This window comes from Heliangelus exortis, chromosome 5, assembly GCF_036169615.1.
Source record: "Heliangelus exortis chromosome 5, bHelExo1.hap1, whole genome shotgun sequence".
NCBI lineage: Eukaryota > Metazoa > Chordata > Aves > Apodiformes > Trochilidae > Heliangelus > Heliangelus exortis.
Window position 1 is genome coordinate 36,824,728 of NC_092426.1, and position 17,687 is coordinate 36,842,414.

Below are 17,687 nucleotides of genomic sequence, written 5' to 3' on the forward strand. Positions count from 1 at the left end.
CATAGAATCATAGAATTGGCCGTGAAGTTCTTGACTATCAGTCAGCTCTTGCCTCATCACAAAATGAAATACAATTTTTGAGTTTGATTTTTCTGTTTAATTTCATAATAGCAATGATTTTTTTTTTTTTTGAAGAGTCTTCCATTTTGTTACCTCTTGTGTACTGACTTTGAGTATGGCTTCACTGAGACTGGGACCACCTTACAGGATGCTGGCAGTGCCCTGCACTGTGAAGCCTCATAAATGTGAGTCGTGAAGAACAGGTGAGAACATTAAGAATAATCAACATTAATTTCACTCTCCTGAATATATCCTCTTAGAGGTTATTTGCCTAAGTACCTTACTTCAGATGCACAAAGTAAAAAAAAAAAAGGAAAGTGAGCGAACTTTTAAAGCTTTGCCTTTAAAATGGAAACTTAGAGTTTTAACAGGTGGTTAGGGAATTGTTTCCTGCAGTATTTGTCCTGCAATAATGGTTTGGCTGAAGAACAGCTTGCTGCCTGAGCTGGGCAAAATGGAAGGTGAGATAGGAATAAAAAAATTCTTTCCAAAGTGTCTTTAAGCACAGACCCACCTACTACCTCCAGGCAATGAAATGCTACAAAAAGGTGTGGGGTTTTTTTGTGGGTTTTGTTTGTTTGGTTGTTTTTTTTCTTTTTTGTTTTTTGTGGGTTTTTTTGTTTGTTTGTTTTGTTTTGTTTTGTTTTTTGGTTTGGTTTGTTTTTTTTTAATGCACTACAGAGTGTTAGGATGTTCTTGGCCACAGAAGTCCTTGTTGCCCACTCCTGGGCGGGCAGATGTACCCTGGCTGGTGACAGTCACCTCCATGCAAGGAGCCCTCTGACCTCCTCAAGAAGTCAGGAGGATGCTCTAAAATTATAAAACATCTGCTCAGTGGCCATAAGAGTGAAGAGAAGATCCCTTTCAGATCTCTGTCCCTCTGACTCCAGCTGCAGAGTCCATCCTTCTGCAGTGCTGAGGCCTGGGTGTCTGCAGCACCCCCTGGGGCAGCCAGGAGGAGGAGGAAGAGGAGGAGAAGAAGGAGAAGGAGGAGGAGATGAAGGAGGAGGAGGAGGAGTTGGGGATTGCTCAAGTGGTGGTGTTGGGTGAGGCACTGAGTCAGGCACTAAAACACCTGCCTGCTCCCTGTGACTTAAAGCAGCAGAAGCTGCCTGGCCAAGGCTCCTCTGTCCCCATCCACCACCACCTTGCACAGCTGGCTTGGACGTGGAGAAGGCCACCATGGGGCTGCTCTACAGTAAGGCACAGGTAAGAAAAGGAAAGAGGAGGGTCTTTTATGAGCTGTGAAGGCAGAAACTTGGTGGCAGATAGGCTGTAGGAGGTGGTGTTCCTGTATCCTGTGTTCCACCTCCTGTATCTTCAGCTCTGAGGTTTCTTCGCCAGCACTGATGCTGGGACAAAAGCTGGGCTTCTGCTTGGGGTTTGTGCCTAATTTTTGTTTTGGCCTCCAGGAATGTAAGGGCTTCACTGCTGTTGATTCAGCTATTTTAAAAATCCCCAATTAAAAAAAAAAAAAAATCAAACACATGCGAAAAAACCCAACCCAACAACCAACCAACCAAAAAAAGAACCCAAATCTTTCTGTGTTGCCCTTTGTTTCCATCCGATTGTGCTAGGCAAAAAAAAAAACCCACTAAGGAAAAATAAGGGGGTAGCACTAGGAAACTGATATTACATGAGGCCTTAAATACAGCTCTTTTAAAAATTGTGGGAGTTTTTGGGCATAAAGGGATTAATGGTGGCAAAGTATTATATTTTGATCTATATGTTTGTCATGGTGATAAGCCCTGTACTACAGGTTGTGTGCATGAACTATTTTTTTATAAGTGTGTGTTGCATCATTACATATTTTTTTCCTCTTTTTTATTCTTCTTATTTTTTTATCATTTGTTTACAATTCTAAGGTTTTTTTTGAAATATTTTGGTTGGTGCTGGTGGGAGGTTTTTTTGTCATTTAGAACTTTAAAAGTCCAGTTTCTCCTCCTTTTATTTCTTTTAAAAAGACAATTATCTAGGGAACAAAATACCTCACCTTTAGACCCCATACAGTCAGCTAAATACCATGTTTGTCTGAACCTTCCTTAGAATGAAGGGGGATGACAAAATCAAACCTCTTTCCTGGCAAGTTGCTTAAATGTCTTTTGGTTGGGCTTACGTGGTTTCCCAAGATTTCCATTGATATTTTCTTGTCACCTTTCCTTAAAGGCTCTGAATCAGAGAGAAATAATTACAAGGCTGTCATTTTCACTCCCCACTTCTGGGAAGCTTGGGCCAGGTTTCTGGAAGATGCTTTTCAGGTCCTCATGGTTTGAGAGCCAGCACTGTTCTGTGTCAAACCTAACAGTGGAGTTCCAGATCTATAAACCAGGTGACAAAGAGCATCATTACACCATGATATCCTTCCTAATTCCTGCCCTGGTGGATTGTCTGCAATTTGTTGTGAAATAGAGAGGATGTATATGACAGCCTTTGAATTTGCACACGCTGAGATGGGTGTCAGCTGTATTTATAACACAGCAAATAACTCACTGCCATCATTTCTCTGTGATAGGGTTGTAAGAGTCAAACACCTCGAGCTGAGGGTTACCACAGAATGGAAAATGGAGAACATCAGAGATTTTGTCTGGGGCTGAATGTACATTTTGGATCTCTGGCCACACCTGGCTGTAGGTTTTCTGGGGAGAAGTAGAAGACAATTCAAAAAGAACCTTGGTTCAAAAAAGTTTTTGGATGGTTGGAATTGCACCACTTACTGTTATCTCTGACTGTGCTTCTGTTTTTTCTCTCTGCATGCTCATCTCACACCTTTTGTGTGCTGTTCAATAGACAGAATCCTCTCCATGCAACTTGCTCACTGTAAAAGTCATCCAGATGAAAAATGCCAGGAAAGCAGATTTGTGTGAGTATCATTGCATCCTCATGCTTTTAAACTACTCAGAGCTTAATCAAATGTCAGAAACATGACAGAGTATTTATAAAAGGAGAGAGAAGATGCTTGACTATGGTGTGCCAGAGATGAGGGAGCATAGAAAATATAATTTATTTTTGGGTCTTTGCCAGTCTGCTGAAGTCTAGTAACCAGCTGTAGTTCAGATGTTGGCACAGGATGAATAAAATGTTTCATAGCCTAATCAGAAAAAAGATTTTTATTCACAGGGAAGGCTGAAGGAAGAAGTTTAGATGGGGCACTTCTTCCTATGGTTTCTTCTCACAGTAATGTCTGCTCTGTGCATCCCTAGGCCTGACACAGGATATTTTATGTGGGCTCAGGACTGGATACTTGACATCTCTCCTGGACTGTCAAAGTCGTGTTTCAAAACTTAGTTGAGGGCTCACACTGTTAGCTTTTTCTATTCTAACTTATTTTTATGCAGTGTCCAGGAATTATAGTCACATAAAAGTCTTTTCATCATCCATAACTGCAAAGCACTAGGAAAAAAAGGTGTGAATCACAATCACTTCCAACCTGAGGGTATGGCTAATTGTCTTCCATATATTCATTTACACAAATAAGAAGATCTGAATCAAAAAAGTCTCTATAGGAACCAGATCAAGTTAAATTATGTTCAGTTAAAGTTCTGCAAGACAAGATATTTGTTTGAACCTTTCCACAGTGGCTTGCTTTGAGTTTTACTACAGTTTTTCTAGGGACTAAAGGTGTACAGAGAAGTGTTTCTCAGTCCAGTTTTTGTTGAAGTAGGATATTTTCTTGTTGCTGTATGCACGGGGAAGAAGAGTCTGTATGAACCTTCCCACTAAAGTGAGAAAAGAAGATCTGAAGCTCATTTCTAGTCTGGGTACAGCTAAAACCTATTTGAAGGTACAAATGTGCACCCTGAAATGAAAGAAAGAGATGTGGAGCCCTTAGATATCTCTCCACATAATCATGTTCTATGGAACTATCTGCATGATAAAGACCTTACCAAACTTCCTCTCCACCTTTTTCTCATCTAGATCAAGTGTTAGGGGTTTTTTTTGTTTTTTTTTTGTTTGTTTGGTTTGGTTTGGTTTGTTGTTTGGTTTTTTTTTTTTTTTTTGTGTGTGTGTGTCTTAAAACTTTTTTTTTCTTTTTTCTTTTTCTTTTTCTTTTTTTTTTTTTAAGGCAGTTTCCTATGGTTTGATGCTATCTACTCTAATCCTAGAAAGTTTCTAGGACAAGGGGCAGGTGCTGACATGCTCAGGAATTTCTGATTCCCATTCCAACAGCCCCTAAAGATGCTTAAGGGAGCAGTTTGAATGACAAAGTGTAGCTCAGGAGGGGCACTCCATGGTTTTAGAAGGCTGGGGCTGTTCTGTCCTACACTGTGAAATATATTTTGGATCTTGCTTGCAAAGCAAAATGAGACATTCACCACCAGCATTGCCCAGGGATTATCTGTCTGAAATGGTAGCATCAGTGAAAATACCAAGGGCAAAAAAAGATGTGCACAAACAAAACAGGAACAATACTTGCAAAAAGTGAGCATTTGCTTTTCAGGTACTTCCATCATGTAGGAAAAGAATATCATCCCAGTCATGGCACTGCCTTCCTTCTGCTTCACTGGTGAATCTAGTTTTGATTAACAGCTCTTTAATTCCAGTAATTTTTGCCAAGTGTAAAACGTCTCAGTTGCATTTATAAAAAGAGCCATCAGACCATTTCAGATGCAGTTTTCTATGCATCCAGAATTACAGAATTCATATATTTCAATGACATCATATAAAACGTACTTATTTTTCAAATGTTCTCATAATTTAATTTAAACTCTGGTTAAACTCACTGGCAGTGTAAAAGCTATTGCAGATTCCATGTCAGTACCTGGATGTGTCTTTCCCTGAGGAGCCACAGAATGTGAGGCTTAAGATGAAATTGAGCCACTTGCACAAAATTTTGCTGGTTTGTGTAGACCTGTGGGCATATCATGGCACTCTTTTGCTTGACTGAGCCATAGGAAACCCAGAAGTGTGTGGATATCCACCACCAGAGATGTAAATTTCTTTACAGTACTGTTCTCCTAACACTGAATTTTTTTCCTTTTCCCAGCTCTGCTTTTGCCACTTTCCTTTACCAAATGTCACTAGATAAAACAAATTGGCAAGTGTCACTAATTCCTCTGTCACCTTATATATTTTTAACCTTTTAAATTGCTCTTTCTATCTCCTGCCAGTTGTGCCCACCCTGTTTTTTTCACAAATGAATCCCAGTTTTTTATTTTTTCCTTTCCAGGTCCCTTCTTGCACTCGATTTCTGTAGAGTTTTTGCTCATCCAGTGTTTAGAAGGCCTGCAAACCTGATGCTGCAGGTTATTGGTCTGTCTCCTCCATTCTCCAGGTAATGGAGATGGAAAAAACTAATCCATAACAATAGAGTCTCAAAACCACCCTAACACCTCTCCCAGAATAGATAATGCAAGACTTCAATGGAAGCTCAATGCATAATGTAGTATTTTGACCTAAGGCAACTTAAATTGTTTCATTATGCTTTTAAAATTCTGAATCATTTTAATTCTGAATCTTCTTCCCACTGCTCCATCAGTGTGTAAATTAGAAGAATAGTTTCCACTTGTGTATCACTGCATAGCTGATATTATTGATACCACCTGTGAATTTAGTGCCTTGTTTGCCTTCTCCACATTCCCCCTTCCCACTGAGCACACCCACTTCCCCCAGCAGCCTCATTTGGGCTCTTGATATCCATGGACCTGTGAACCCTTGCCAGTTCCCAGATCTGGGTGTGTGTTCCATCTGCATCCTGACTCCCTGATGGGGTGAGCCTTGGATGTGCACCAACCTAACCCACCCTTAAAACCAGGGCTTTATCTGCAGAGAATTTCCAATTTCAAGCTCAGCCTCTCAGAGCCCTTGGGCAACCACCGTGGCTCCAATACAAACAGAAGGACGTGTGGTTCAGCTTGGGAATTCCCCACAGCAGGAGATCATGGATACCAAAAGTTTATGTGGGTTCCAGGCAGAGACTGAGTATTTTCACAGAGGAAAAAAACAGTGAATGTTGGGTGAGGAAGCCTTTGAATACTGTGAGATCTGAGAGAGCATCTTGCCCTCTTATACCCTTCCTTAGACACCCACTGCCAGATGTGGGGCATATTCCCCTCTTGCACTGATGTCCATCCCCAAGGCATCCAAAGATCCTTCCCAAAAAAAGACAGAGGGGCTAAAGTACAAAATAGTGGAGAGAAACAAATTGTTAAGTGGAATTAACAAATGAAAAAAGAAAATAAAAGTGTGCTCAACGTTAACAAACATTTTAAAAATGCAACTGGATGGGAACACAGAGCTGAACAATTTTAAGCCATCGTTCCCCACTTCCTAAAGTCATCCAGGAGTCCTCAGTGGATGCTGTCTGTGGGCCCTGGACTAAATGAACCTTGACTGGTGTAGAGTTAAAAATATTCTTCAGCATTTTCTTAGTAGGAAAATGGTATTTTTTTAAGCTTTTACAGATTTATTTCATTTTTTAATTTAAGTTAGACTTGCTGAGTTTGGCAACTTCGAGTTTTTGGATTTTTTTAACGTATGACATGTCATTTTAGGTACAATATTTTATAACATGTTTTATGTTTTTATAAGCTTAGTTTTTTTACAACATTGCAGTAACAGTTTGGACAGATATGAAATCAATTCATGGGAAAGCCCTTGAGATCCTGAAAAGAAATATAGCCAGTGAAATTCATTAGTGTTTGAGGAACTATGGTCCCATGTGATCCTTTTTTTCAGGAAGCCCCAGACTTCCTCTGGTGTGATGTTCTTGAGCTGCTGTTATTGTTTCGTTGTTATTTATTACTTACTTCACCATTTTAGCAGTTGCAGTTATGTACCAAGTGCCTATTGTTCCAGGTGCAGCTTGAAATCTTATTATAAAATAAGAGGATGTGGACTGATAAAGCCTGAAAAGGGAGAAAATGGGGGTGGGAGGGGAAGTAAAGGTTATTAAGCAACATCTTAGGAAAGTTTTTTTTTTCTTTTATGGAGGGATGTAAATGAGACAAGGTGGTATTTGTAGGGTGCTCCACCCAATGTGATGAGAGGAGTGGGAGAAAGTGTGAAAGCTTCTTACTGAAGTTTAGCTCTTAGGAGACTAGTGTTGAACACTCCCTGGAGGCAGGAATCGACCACCCAGGGCTGAATGAGAATTCTGATAGTTTGGTTGTGAAGGGCCTTGAGAAGGAAGATGTTTACTTCCACAGAATTAATCCAGATTCTCATTTAAAAAAGAATACAAAAAGCTCCTGTGCTCTAAATGATCCAATATTCTGCTCTCCAGAAACAGCAATGCCTCCTGTCCATCCACCCTCAGCCAGACCTCTGCTCAGCTCCATGGTGTGGGAGAAAGAAGAAAAAAGCTTTTCTCACCCTGTGGTGGTTGTTTATATTTTATGCCATGGATGGAGCTGACTGAGGGGAGACGTGATGAGGATTTGGGCAAAGAGTGTCTGAGACCACGTTCTTAGTTTGGATCCCTATAGTATAATAAAACTGTGGTCTAACAGTCATAAAAAAAAATCTCCACCCTAGAAATAGTCTCAGTGTGAGCACTTCATAGAATCATAGAACGGGCTGGGTTGGAAGGGACCTCAGAGATCATCAAGTCCAACCCTTGATCCACTCCCGCTGCAGTTCCCAGCCCATGGCACTGAGTGCCACATCCAGGCTCTTTTGAAATATCTCCAGGGATGGAGAATCCACCCCTTCCCTGGGCAGCCCATTCCAATGGCTGATCACCCTCTCCATCAAGAAATTCTTTCTAATGTCCAACCTAAACCTCCCCTGGCACAACTTGAGACCTCTTGTGCCCTCTTGTCTTGCTAACTCTTGTCTTGCACTTAAGATATGAAGAGGATACCCAGGTTTCTGCCCAGGTTACATGTGGGCTGGAGGTGGGTCTGCTAGCATCCAAAAATGAGACAGAATGAAAAACTAAATCAGTTTGGTGTAGCCCTGTTTGAATTTGAGCTGTCTGTGAGCCAAGTGGGATTTTAGCCCAGGTCAGAAGAGCCAGTGCCCTGCTCTTGTCTGGGATGAAGCGTGGTGCAGGGGCTGTGATGTTCCTGAGAATGGGTCATGTTGCTGTAATGCTTTCTAATGGCAAAGCACAATTAAGATCCAGTCCTGCTGCTCTCCTGGAAGATAATTAGAACCTTAGTGTAATAACTAGACCACGGGACCATGTTGTCATAAACACCTGTAGCCACACCTGGGTTGGCCAGGATATTGCCCCACAGTGATACCATGGCATATTTGGTGGCTGCTCACGTGTCATGGCCCAGGAGAGGGACAGAGCTGCTGTGAAGCTCCTCTGTGTGTGCCACACATGAGCAGAATCCCTGTGGTTAGGTTTACATCCCAGGGTAATGATTTGCTGGCGTGTGACTGGCAATGGGAGCCTCATCCCTCTGTGTGGAGAGGCACATGATACAAGGCAATGGGATCCTGCTTTTGTGTTACTGTTGTGTTATATATTATTATTATTATTATTATTGTTGATTGGCTTGGGCACAGGATAAGTTCCAATTCTCATGGTTTCTTGTGCCTGGAGCTAGTCAGGCAGAATAGGGGCCTGAGGTAGCTGAGATGTTCCTGAGTGTTTTAAATGCTTCTGGAAAATATTTCAGAGACAAGAGGCAATTAAGTTTCAGAGGTCACCTCTGAAGGAGAAAAAGCATCACCAAACGTGTTTTTCAGATCATTTAATGGCTATGTGAGAAGTTCTTCAGAAAAAGTCTGAGGTCTGCTGTCTGGCAAGTAGTTATTTCTTAAAAGAGTTACAAACCAGAGCAGTAGCAGGCAGTGATCACTTGCAGAAAAGAAAAAATGGATGGAATTTCAAAGTAATACTTTGTCCTTCATAACAGACCTAGTCAGAGTGGGTGTTGATATTTGGGAAATGCCAATGAGATAAACACTGGGTCACTCACAAGTTCTGGACTCAAATCCTTCTGATCCTCCTCCTAATGAGGACAAGAACTGCCAGCAGTCTGGGCTAATAATAATCCCAACTTCCCAAGAGCCAAAAATTTGCATACAGACTTTTTCTGCATACACACAGAAGTTTAGGAGTGATTAGAACTGTTATAAACTTGTGTTATTTCTATGTATTTTGATTTCTATTGCTGTTTTAGAATTTCTATGCCATCGTGTATACCACAGCCTTCATCATATGCCTTCAGCAGTCAGTTACTTTTATTTATTTAAAATGTTTTTTTATTTAGAGTTACTCAATCAAAGATAACTTAAATCTCAGGATAAAAAAAAAAAAAAAAAAAGGCTGTATTCATTGCTTTTTCAGTTACAGAGAAAGTGTGCTAAAAAACTGAATGAATTATTCTGTTCCCCAAAGTCAGGTTTCATGGTGACACTAAATCATAGAATCATTCAGACTGGAAAAGACCTCAGAGATCATCAAGTACAACCATCAGCCCAACACTAGGAATGTCCAAAAGTGCCACATCTACACATTTTAAATGGGACAAAACCAAGTGTAGTCATCTAAAGGTGTGTCTGCTATGCAATGGCAGGAACACTCAAGTAGGTGGTGTTACAAATAGAGGAAATATGATGTTAATGATGGGATTAGTAATTATGGGCAATCCTCACCTATCTCTGGTGCTTGTGTGGGTTTTTGTCCCTAACCAGCAGATCATGTGCTGTTGGCTGATCATCCCTTGCTTTTGAGTGGGGGTCCACAGGATTGCTAATCTCAAATTAGGTTCTTCTTTTTCTTCTTTTTCTTATTAACTGCAAAACAAGGTATTTGCAAGCAGATTGTTTTGCCCCCAGGGTGAAAGTGCTTGTTGCTGGTGTAGGGCACTGCAGATTGCTGCTGACCCCTGTTTTGTACTAAAGCCTTGATCCTGAACATCCCTCACTGAAGATGGAGCCCATGTGGGAGGCCAAACTTTACAGCTGGCTTCTTTATCTGGGAAAGGAAAAGTAAATACTAAATCTGCACTCCCTACACCTGGAAACATTGCCTCAGTCTTTTCTGTGTCCTCTGTCACCAGGTCCCTGCCTCATTTGGCAGTGGGTCCACATATTCCCTGGTCTTCCTGGTGCTGCTAACAGCCTTGTAAATGACTTGGTCACGTCCAGTGTCCATGTTGGAGCAGGGGAAGCCTGTGAGGAGTCCTCTCCTGAGGCAGAAACAACCTGTGAAGAACTGACCACCACCCCTTCTCCCCATCCCCTGCTGGAGGGGAGGATGGAGAGAAATGGGGACCAAAGTAATTTGGTCCTGAGACCAAAGAGGGATGGGGTAGGTATTTAAGATGGGGGTTTGTTTTCTTTTTCTCCTGCTTTGATTTGATTGCTGAAAAATTCTTATTATTTCTATTTCTTATTAACTACAAAACAAGGTATTTGCAAGCAGATTGTTTTGCCCCCAGGGTGAAAGTGCTTGTTGCTGGTGTAGGGCACTGCAGATTGCTGCTGACCCCTGTTTTGTACTAAAGCCTTGATCCTGAACATCCCTCACTGAAGATGGAGCCCATGTGGGAGGCCAAACTTTACAGCTGGCTCCTTTATCTGGGAAAGGAAAAGCAGGTACTAAATCTGCTATCCCTACATCTGGAGACATTGCCTCAGACTTTTCTGTGTCCTCTGTCACCAGGCCCCTGCCTCATTTGGCAGTGGGTCCACATATTCCCTGGTCTTCCTGGTGCTGCTAACAGCCTTGTAAATGACTTGGTCATGTCCAGTGTCCATGTTGGAGCAGGGGAAGCCTGTGAGGAGTCCTCTCCTGAGGCAGAAACAACCTGTGAAGAACTGACCACCACCCCTTCTCCCCATCCCCTGCTGGAGGGGAGGATGGAGAGAAATGGGGACCAAAGTAATTTGGTCCTGAGACCAAAGAGAGATGGGGTAGGTATTTAAGATGGGGGTTTGTTTTCTCTTTCTCCTGCTTTGATTTGATTGCTGACAAATTCTTATTATTTCTATTTCTTATTAACTACAAAAAAAGGTATTTGCAAGCAGATTGTTTTGCCCCCAGGGTGAAAGTGCTTGTTGCTGGTGTAGGGCACTGCAGATTGCTGCTGACCCCTGTTTTGTACTAAAGCCTTGATCCTGAACATCCCTCACTGAAGATGGAGCCCATGTGGGAGGCCAAACTTTACAGCTGGTTTCTTTATCTGGGAAAGGAAAAGCAGGTACTAAATCTGCACTCCCTACACCTGGAAACTTTGCAGTTCATGGGTGAACTGCATGACCTGAGCACACCTCTGACTGAAACAGCAAGACTGAAGAAATGCAATCCTGTGCAAAGCAGCAATGTCTTACTTTGTGCTGGGCAGCACAGACAAGCTTTCACCTGTCCATCAGCTGTTGCAAAAACCTTTATTCCTCTCTGGCTGAGACACAGAGATGCAGGTGAAAATACGGGTGTTAAGCAATATTTTTTACACAGCTTCACTGGCACAAACTCTTCCTCAGGACAGCTGCTTCTGAAACCAAATGTTACACCATCAGACTGCTCAGCATTTCCAAACCTTTCTAATACGTGTTCATTTTAATCCACTTCACAGAGGATTAAGTGCCATTTATCTTCTCCACAGATGACTGATCTATTTTTCTTGAAATATTTTTTCCTTTAAAAGCCCTGTTGTTGAAGTCTGATATAACATATAGATAGTCTGGCTGCGCATCTCTTTGAAAAGAAATATGCAATTTAACTGTGTATTTTGAGTGTTTATTGTTTTTCCAGCAATTAAAAGTAGTAGTTCCCAAGAAGAGCACTCTGCCAGGCTTCCAGAGAGAGCAAAGCAAGCTGGCTGTCTGGCACTGGCTCGATGGCACCTGGCCTGCTTTCTGCATGTTGTCCTGTGGGCAGAGCTTAAACATTCATACAGCTCAACTACTTAAGGAGTAGTAGATGTCTTTCCTTGGTCATTGCTTTGATGTTTTCCCTGTCTTCCACAGTATCCCAGTCAGACTGCTACGTGACCCTGAGCCTCCCAACAGCCTCCGTGCAGCATTTCCGCACCCAAACGGTCCAGAACACCAAGAACCCCACGTGGAATGAAACTTTCCACTTCATAGTTCAGAGCCAGGTTAAGGTAGGAATGGTGACTATCCCCAGCAGGTATTCTTTCCAGATATCCAACTTACCCCATAGCACTTCCATGCTGTGGGTCTCTATTTATTTATCAGCTTTCAGTGGCTGGATAAGACTGAATCTTCCTGCAGAGTCAGATGTCCCTAACGTGCAGCTGGAACATTTCTATTTCACTCTTGCCTTTGCTTTCAGTCTTGAATTTCTTCACCTGATTCCTTTAGCTAAGCCAAAACATCTGTGGCATCTTCTGTGTGTTAAACCTGATGCTATCTCTTTTTCTTTTGATTCCAGAACATTCTGGAGCTGAAAGTTTGTGATGAGGACAATGTGACTCAAGATGACCATCTCCTCACTGTCTTCTTTGATGTCTCCAAAATCCAGCTCGGAGAAAACATTAAGCTGTGTTTTCAGCTGAATCCTCAGGTATGGATAAAGCTCAAGGACAAAGCTAAGGGAGAGGATGTAGTTAGCTCATCTTTCCTCTCACGTGTCCCATATTCAAGCCTCTCTTACTGTCCATTAAGCAGCCTGAGTATGTTTGTTTCAGGGGCTGACACTTGGTGCTATTTCTGTAATTAGTGTAGATTTTGGGTGCTGCTTTGACAGGCAGAGTTAGTACACATTACTGAACTTGTTTGTCTCCTTGCAGTGCTTGATGTCAAAATACTGAGTTTACCCCAGCAGTTTTGGGCGTCCTTTTTCAGCTGAAATTGGTGGCTCTGAGCTGTGCTTTATGTTCTGCTAATACAAAAGGAGTGATCTGCAGCCATAAGCTGCCAAAACAATTTTAGCTTAGGAAGTTTTTCAGCAGGTCTTGATTTCACAAGGTGGAGACAACTTTTTACTGAAGTTTCAAGCAGTGTTTGTGCTCTAAGTGGGTAACTTCAGTGAGTGCTGGTTTGATTTGGCCCCTGTTTTGGAGATGCTGTCTCTCCGTGCTGTATTTTCCTTATACAGGGGGAGGGAATTACAAAATATGAAGATGAAGACTGAATACACAGTGAGTCCACATGAACAGACATTCCAGAACATCCTGGACTTCCTATGTCCAAGTCTCCCACTCTATAATTCTGCCACCAGGCCTATCTGCAGAGGCTGTGGGTGAGGGCTGGGAGAGGGGCAGGGTGATTGGGAAGCACCAAATCCAACCCTGCTCCTGCTAAGGATCAGTCAGGAGCAATGAGAGCTTGAGGAAGCCACAAAGTGCAGCCAAGAGGCTCTGGAATATGTATTAAATTTGTCCTGCAAGGTCTGAAGTAGGAGACTGCTACAATAATGGATATGATGTTAGAAGTAGGTGACACTAGAAGCACAGCAGATAAAACATGAAGAAAATTAAAAATGTTGCATGCTCAGTAATGAAAGGTGGGCACTGGCTTATGGAGTCCCCTGAAGAGCACAGATCCCTGTAGGGCATCTCCTCACAGGAAAATCAACCTGCAAGTGACTGCATTCCTTTTCTTCCACAGGGAAAAGAGGAGCTGGAGGTGGAATTCATAATGGAGAGCAGGTGTGTAAGGCCAAACAGGTGGAAAATCACCAGCTGATCCTTGTAGCCCCAGAACACCCTCACTGTCTGAATACTGCAGAGGGGAACTTGAGTTGTGCAGGAGGTGCTTATGTAGGGCATGGACAGTGCAGGATAGGAGTGCACCCACACTCAGCATCCAAACACATAGAAAAGCTGCCACAGATGTTGATGGGAGCATGGAGATTCCCTGATGGCTGCTGCTCACCAGGCTGGGAGGGGAATTCTGCACAGGGGGAACTTTTATGTTTCAAACCCTTTTTGCTCCTTACTGTGAGGTGTTTGCTTTCTCAGTGTGAAAATGATACTTGTATTTTGTTATAGATGTTGGAATAGATTAAAAATACCTTTTTTCATGGGTTTGTGAACCTTTTTTCAGCTAACAGAGAGAATGGGCATGTAAATCAATTCTAGTGGTGTTAGTTGATTATTAAGGTAAATGTCAATAGTTTTCCTCTTTTTATGTTGGATGCTGGATGAATTCACTGTTTTTTCAGCTCTGATCCCAGAGGTTTGAAGTGAGGAACACAGGGCAATGGTGTAATTATGCTGTCCCTGTCTAAATTTGCTTCAGTGTGTCAGAAAATGATGCTGTCTGATACAGTGAGGAGTTCCTCTGTTCATAAAGTTCAGGCTCAAGCCTGTGAGAAGTAAATTGGCCTGAAAGTCCAGCTTGGATGCTTCTGCTGTCTGCCCATGATGCCTGTCCAAAGGCAGACTTTTACAGCTGAAGAACTAATGATTAAAGGTGATGGACAGTGCTGGTTTTGAACTGATTGGTTTCCATTTTGTCTTTTAGTCCGCATCCTCCCGAAATCATCACTACTAATGGAGTCTTAGTGGTAATTTTTATTCCATAATTCTTTCCCTGCCATTAGTAAAGCTTCTTGCAAAGCTGTTACTTAAGGTACTGATTAACACTCCACATGGGGGTATGGAGGGATGAGCTGAGATGCAGGCTGGACCTGGTCTGTGTCTTGGCTTTCCTACATGGTCTCTGCTGGTGGGAAGATGCTGCAAAAGCTGTGAGCTGCTGCCAGCCTTAACCTCTGCCCAAACCCAGCTCAGGGGGACAGCATCCCTCCTTCTGCCCAGGGAGAGAGGACAGAGCACCCAGCCCAAGGGACATTCCCCTGCAGTCAGTCCTCCTCCAGGCCCCTGCAGGGCTGCAGGTGGGGATGAACAGACCTTTCCTCACCTCTCCATGTTCTGACAATTCCCATATGGAAGCCAAATGCCAGCTCCTTATACCTGGTTTTGCAGGCTGGCACTGTCCCCCAGGGTTCATGCCCCAAGCCTCCTCACCCCACACTTGTCCAAGGCAGAACTGGGCTGACAGTGAACACCTTCTTCTCTTTCCCTGCTTGTCTCTTACAGTCTCGTGAAGTTGCCTGTTTGGAAGTGCAGGTGAATGGTGGGAGGATGAGGAAGGACAGTACAGGTGAGCTGACTTACAGAGCAACTCTGGGTGCCAGTTTGTGGCTAAAACACTCAGTGTTCTGTGCCTAAACAACCTGGTTTGAAGTTATTTAATGTGCAAGACAAAATCTCTCTGTGGAGGTGGCTGGAGTTGGTTAAAAATATGCAGATTATTACAGAACGTGGTAATGCTTTCCTCTATAATAATATCATGTCAGCTGCTTAGAATTTCCCCAAGTATTTGTGCAGAGAAATTATTTTATTCATTTAGTTCGTTCGTTCTAAACTGGAGTTAATTCCTGCTCTTTCTGGATTCAGAGACAAAGAAAATTAGTAGAATGAGGACTAGGCCTCTTATCAATTTAACTTCTTAAAATCTATTTGGATGTAACAGTATGAAACATGCCACTAGGTGAAACACGAGACACTTGGTATAATAACAACCACATTTGTTGCACATTTTAAGCAGCATATCACTACCATGTTGAGTCCAAGTTCATGGACCTGTGTATCACCCACACAATTTTTTAAACATCTCACTCTGACATCTCCTTATGGCCCTGATTAAACTGTTTTAAGCATGAGGATGATCCAGCTGAGCTCAGTACTCACAGTTTGCCAGATGTGGCTGAAAATGCTTGAGTAGCATAATTCTTTTGAAAGCTGATTATATACCTTCGAGTGTGGATTTACTGAGTATATTTCACCTTGAACCTAGGATGATTCCATCCTATATAAAGACCATTTTTCAATTACTTGAAGAGGCATATCTGACTCTTATTATACGGAGGCCAAAACCCACCAGATGTCATTTTCTCAAATGTTATAAAGTGTTTCAAAAGAAATATGACACATTGAAGTTAAAGGGAAAGGGGATAGAGGGACTGAGATTTTACTAGTTTCAAAGAGAACTATGCTCTACTACAGAAAAAAAAAAAAAGCTTCTCCCAAGAGTCTGAAATTTTCAAGATATATTATTATTATTATACCAGAATAATATTCTAGTGCCATGTACTGTCTTACTGTGAAGTACTTGGCAAATTTCAGACTTTCAGGAGAGAGCACTTTTTTCCCCCACCAAAAACCATTAGCATCTGTGAACCATTATCTAATGAGTGGGGTGGTATTCTCAACAATCACTGTATATATGGAAGTGCAGTAGTATTATAGCAGCACTTACTGTATGGCACATTCTGTAGATGAGCTCTAAAGTTGAAACCCAAAGGCTTGAAGAGTTCTATTAATTTAAGGGTTCTAAAGGGTTCTGTTAATTTATCCTATAATTTGGGTATGAAAATGAAATGCTTAAGAAAACCATATACGACTGTGCAAACAAATTATCCACATTTTTTTGAAGAACTTAAACCTGAAACTCCCTTGTTTCAGAGAGAAAGTTTGCGTTGACTGTGGAAGGGTCATATGAAGGAACCCAAACCCACACACTGAGCTCCTGCATCTGTCCAACCCCCCCGGCCAGGTTCCACTACATCAAGTACAATCAGTCAGCTCTCACCGTGGCTCTGCCGCAGCGGAGGACGCTCAGCAGGGTATGTGATCCCCTCTAATGTGAAGCTGGCTCTTTGCTGCCTATTTCCTTGGGGACCTCTAAGACCTCAGTGTGTGTGCAGATCTGTGTATGCAGGGAATTAGTAGGTGCATGTTGAGGTTGGTGCAATTGAGGTAGGGGAGGCTGCTTTAATCTTTTTTTCCTCCCTTTTTGAATAATATGTAACTGTCTGTCTTTTTAAACTCTCTTTTTCCAGTCTCTATCGGGTCAAAATGAAAGGAATATGAATGAGTCTGTGACTCTGCCTCTGAACTTGCTTCCTATACAAGAGAAAATAACCATAGCAGAGGTAAGAACAAGTTTTTCTCAAAAAACCAGCCCAGCTCATGCTTAGTTTGGTACATGACGAGAGTCTTGCATGTCAGTGATTCAGTTCCTGTCAGACATGCCACGTGCTACAGTGTAATGTGTGAATTAGTCACTCTGCAATTATGTAAAATTTTGTTTTTCTTTTGTTCCACGTGTGGTCCCAGGCATGCCTTTCAACCCTGTTCTGAGTTTAAAGTAATTTCCTCAGGACATATCAAATGCATTCATCAGCATGGCATGCGAGCTAACAGTAGTGGGGATGACAATTGAAACATTTGCAAAGGGAAAGCCTGAAGCAGAGGATAAACCAAAGAACATCCCATCCATATGTCTGTGGTTCAGGTGCTGAGCTTTTTCAGTGACTTTCCTGGAAAACTGAGGTGTTCACCTATGAAAGCTGAGGGGCCCTAAGCCCCACTGGCTTGGGTGGATGGTCCTCTTGTGTTCAGCCCTGTACAGTCTATTTGGACCGTACTAGAGCTTGTTGTATCTCTCACAACCCAGACTAAGGCTGGCCACATTCTGCCCCTGAATTGTGACAGCAAAGAGTAAAATTCATCCTGTAGATGGAATGGGGGAGGAAGGCACAGGATTAATGACCTGAGCATGCTTACACTCTTTGTATTGCGATTTTCAGGACAGGACAATTGACTTGTACACAAAGGCAAATGAATGGTAAGTGTGTCTCCAGCAAGACCTGATCCTGTCACTGGGAGACATTTGCACCTACACAAAGCTCATTTGAAATCAACAGGAGTCCATACAGGCTGGGTTGTAAGCAGAGGTGTGTTCATCTT

The 17,687-nt window shown here is 42.3% G+C and overlaps 1 protein-coding gene across 1 annotated transcript in view; it reads left to right on the forward strand.

Annotated features, from left to right (window-relative positions):
• Positions 1-1,103: 1,103 nt before the first annotated feature.
• Positions 1,104-17,687, forward strand: part of LOC139796528 (cytosolic phospholipase A2 epsilon-like) — a 28,638-nt gene continuing 12,054 nt past the window's right edge. Inside the window, exons 1-10 of the mRNA XM_071744684.1 lie at positions 1,104-1,269; positions 2,848-2,920; positions 11,932-12,068; positions 12,359-12,490; positions 13,537-13,577; positions 14,395-14,437; positions 14,973-15,036; positions 16,401-16,561; positions 16,778-16,870; positions 17,528-17,565. Coding sequence (XP_071600785.1) covers positions 1,243-1,269; positions 2,848-2,920; positions 11,932-12,068; positions 12,359-12,490; positions 13,537-13,577; positions 14,395-14,437; positions 14,973-15,036; positions 16,401-16,561; positions 16,778-16,870; positions 17,528-17,565 — 809 coding nt within the window. The 5' untranslated portion in view covers positions 1,104-1,242. The remainder of the gene's footprint in view (positions 1,270-2,847; positions 2,921-11,931; positions 12,069-12,358; positions 12,491-13,536; positions 13,578-14,394; positions 14,438-14,972; positions 15,037-16,400; positions 16,562-16,777; positions 16,871-17,527; positions 17,566-17,687) is intronic.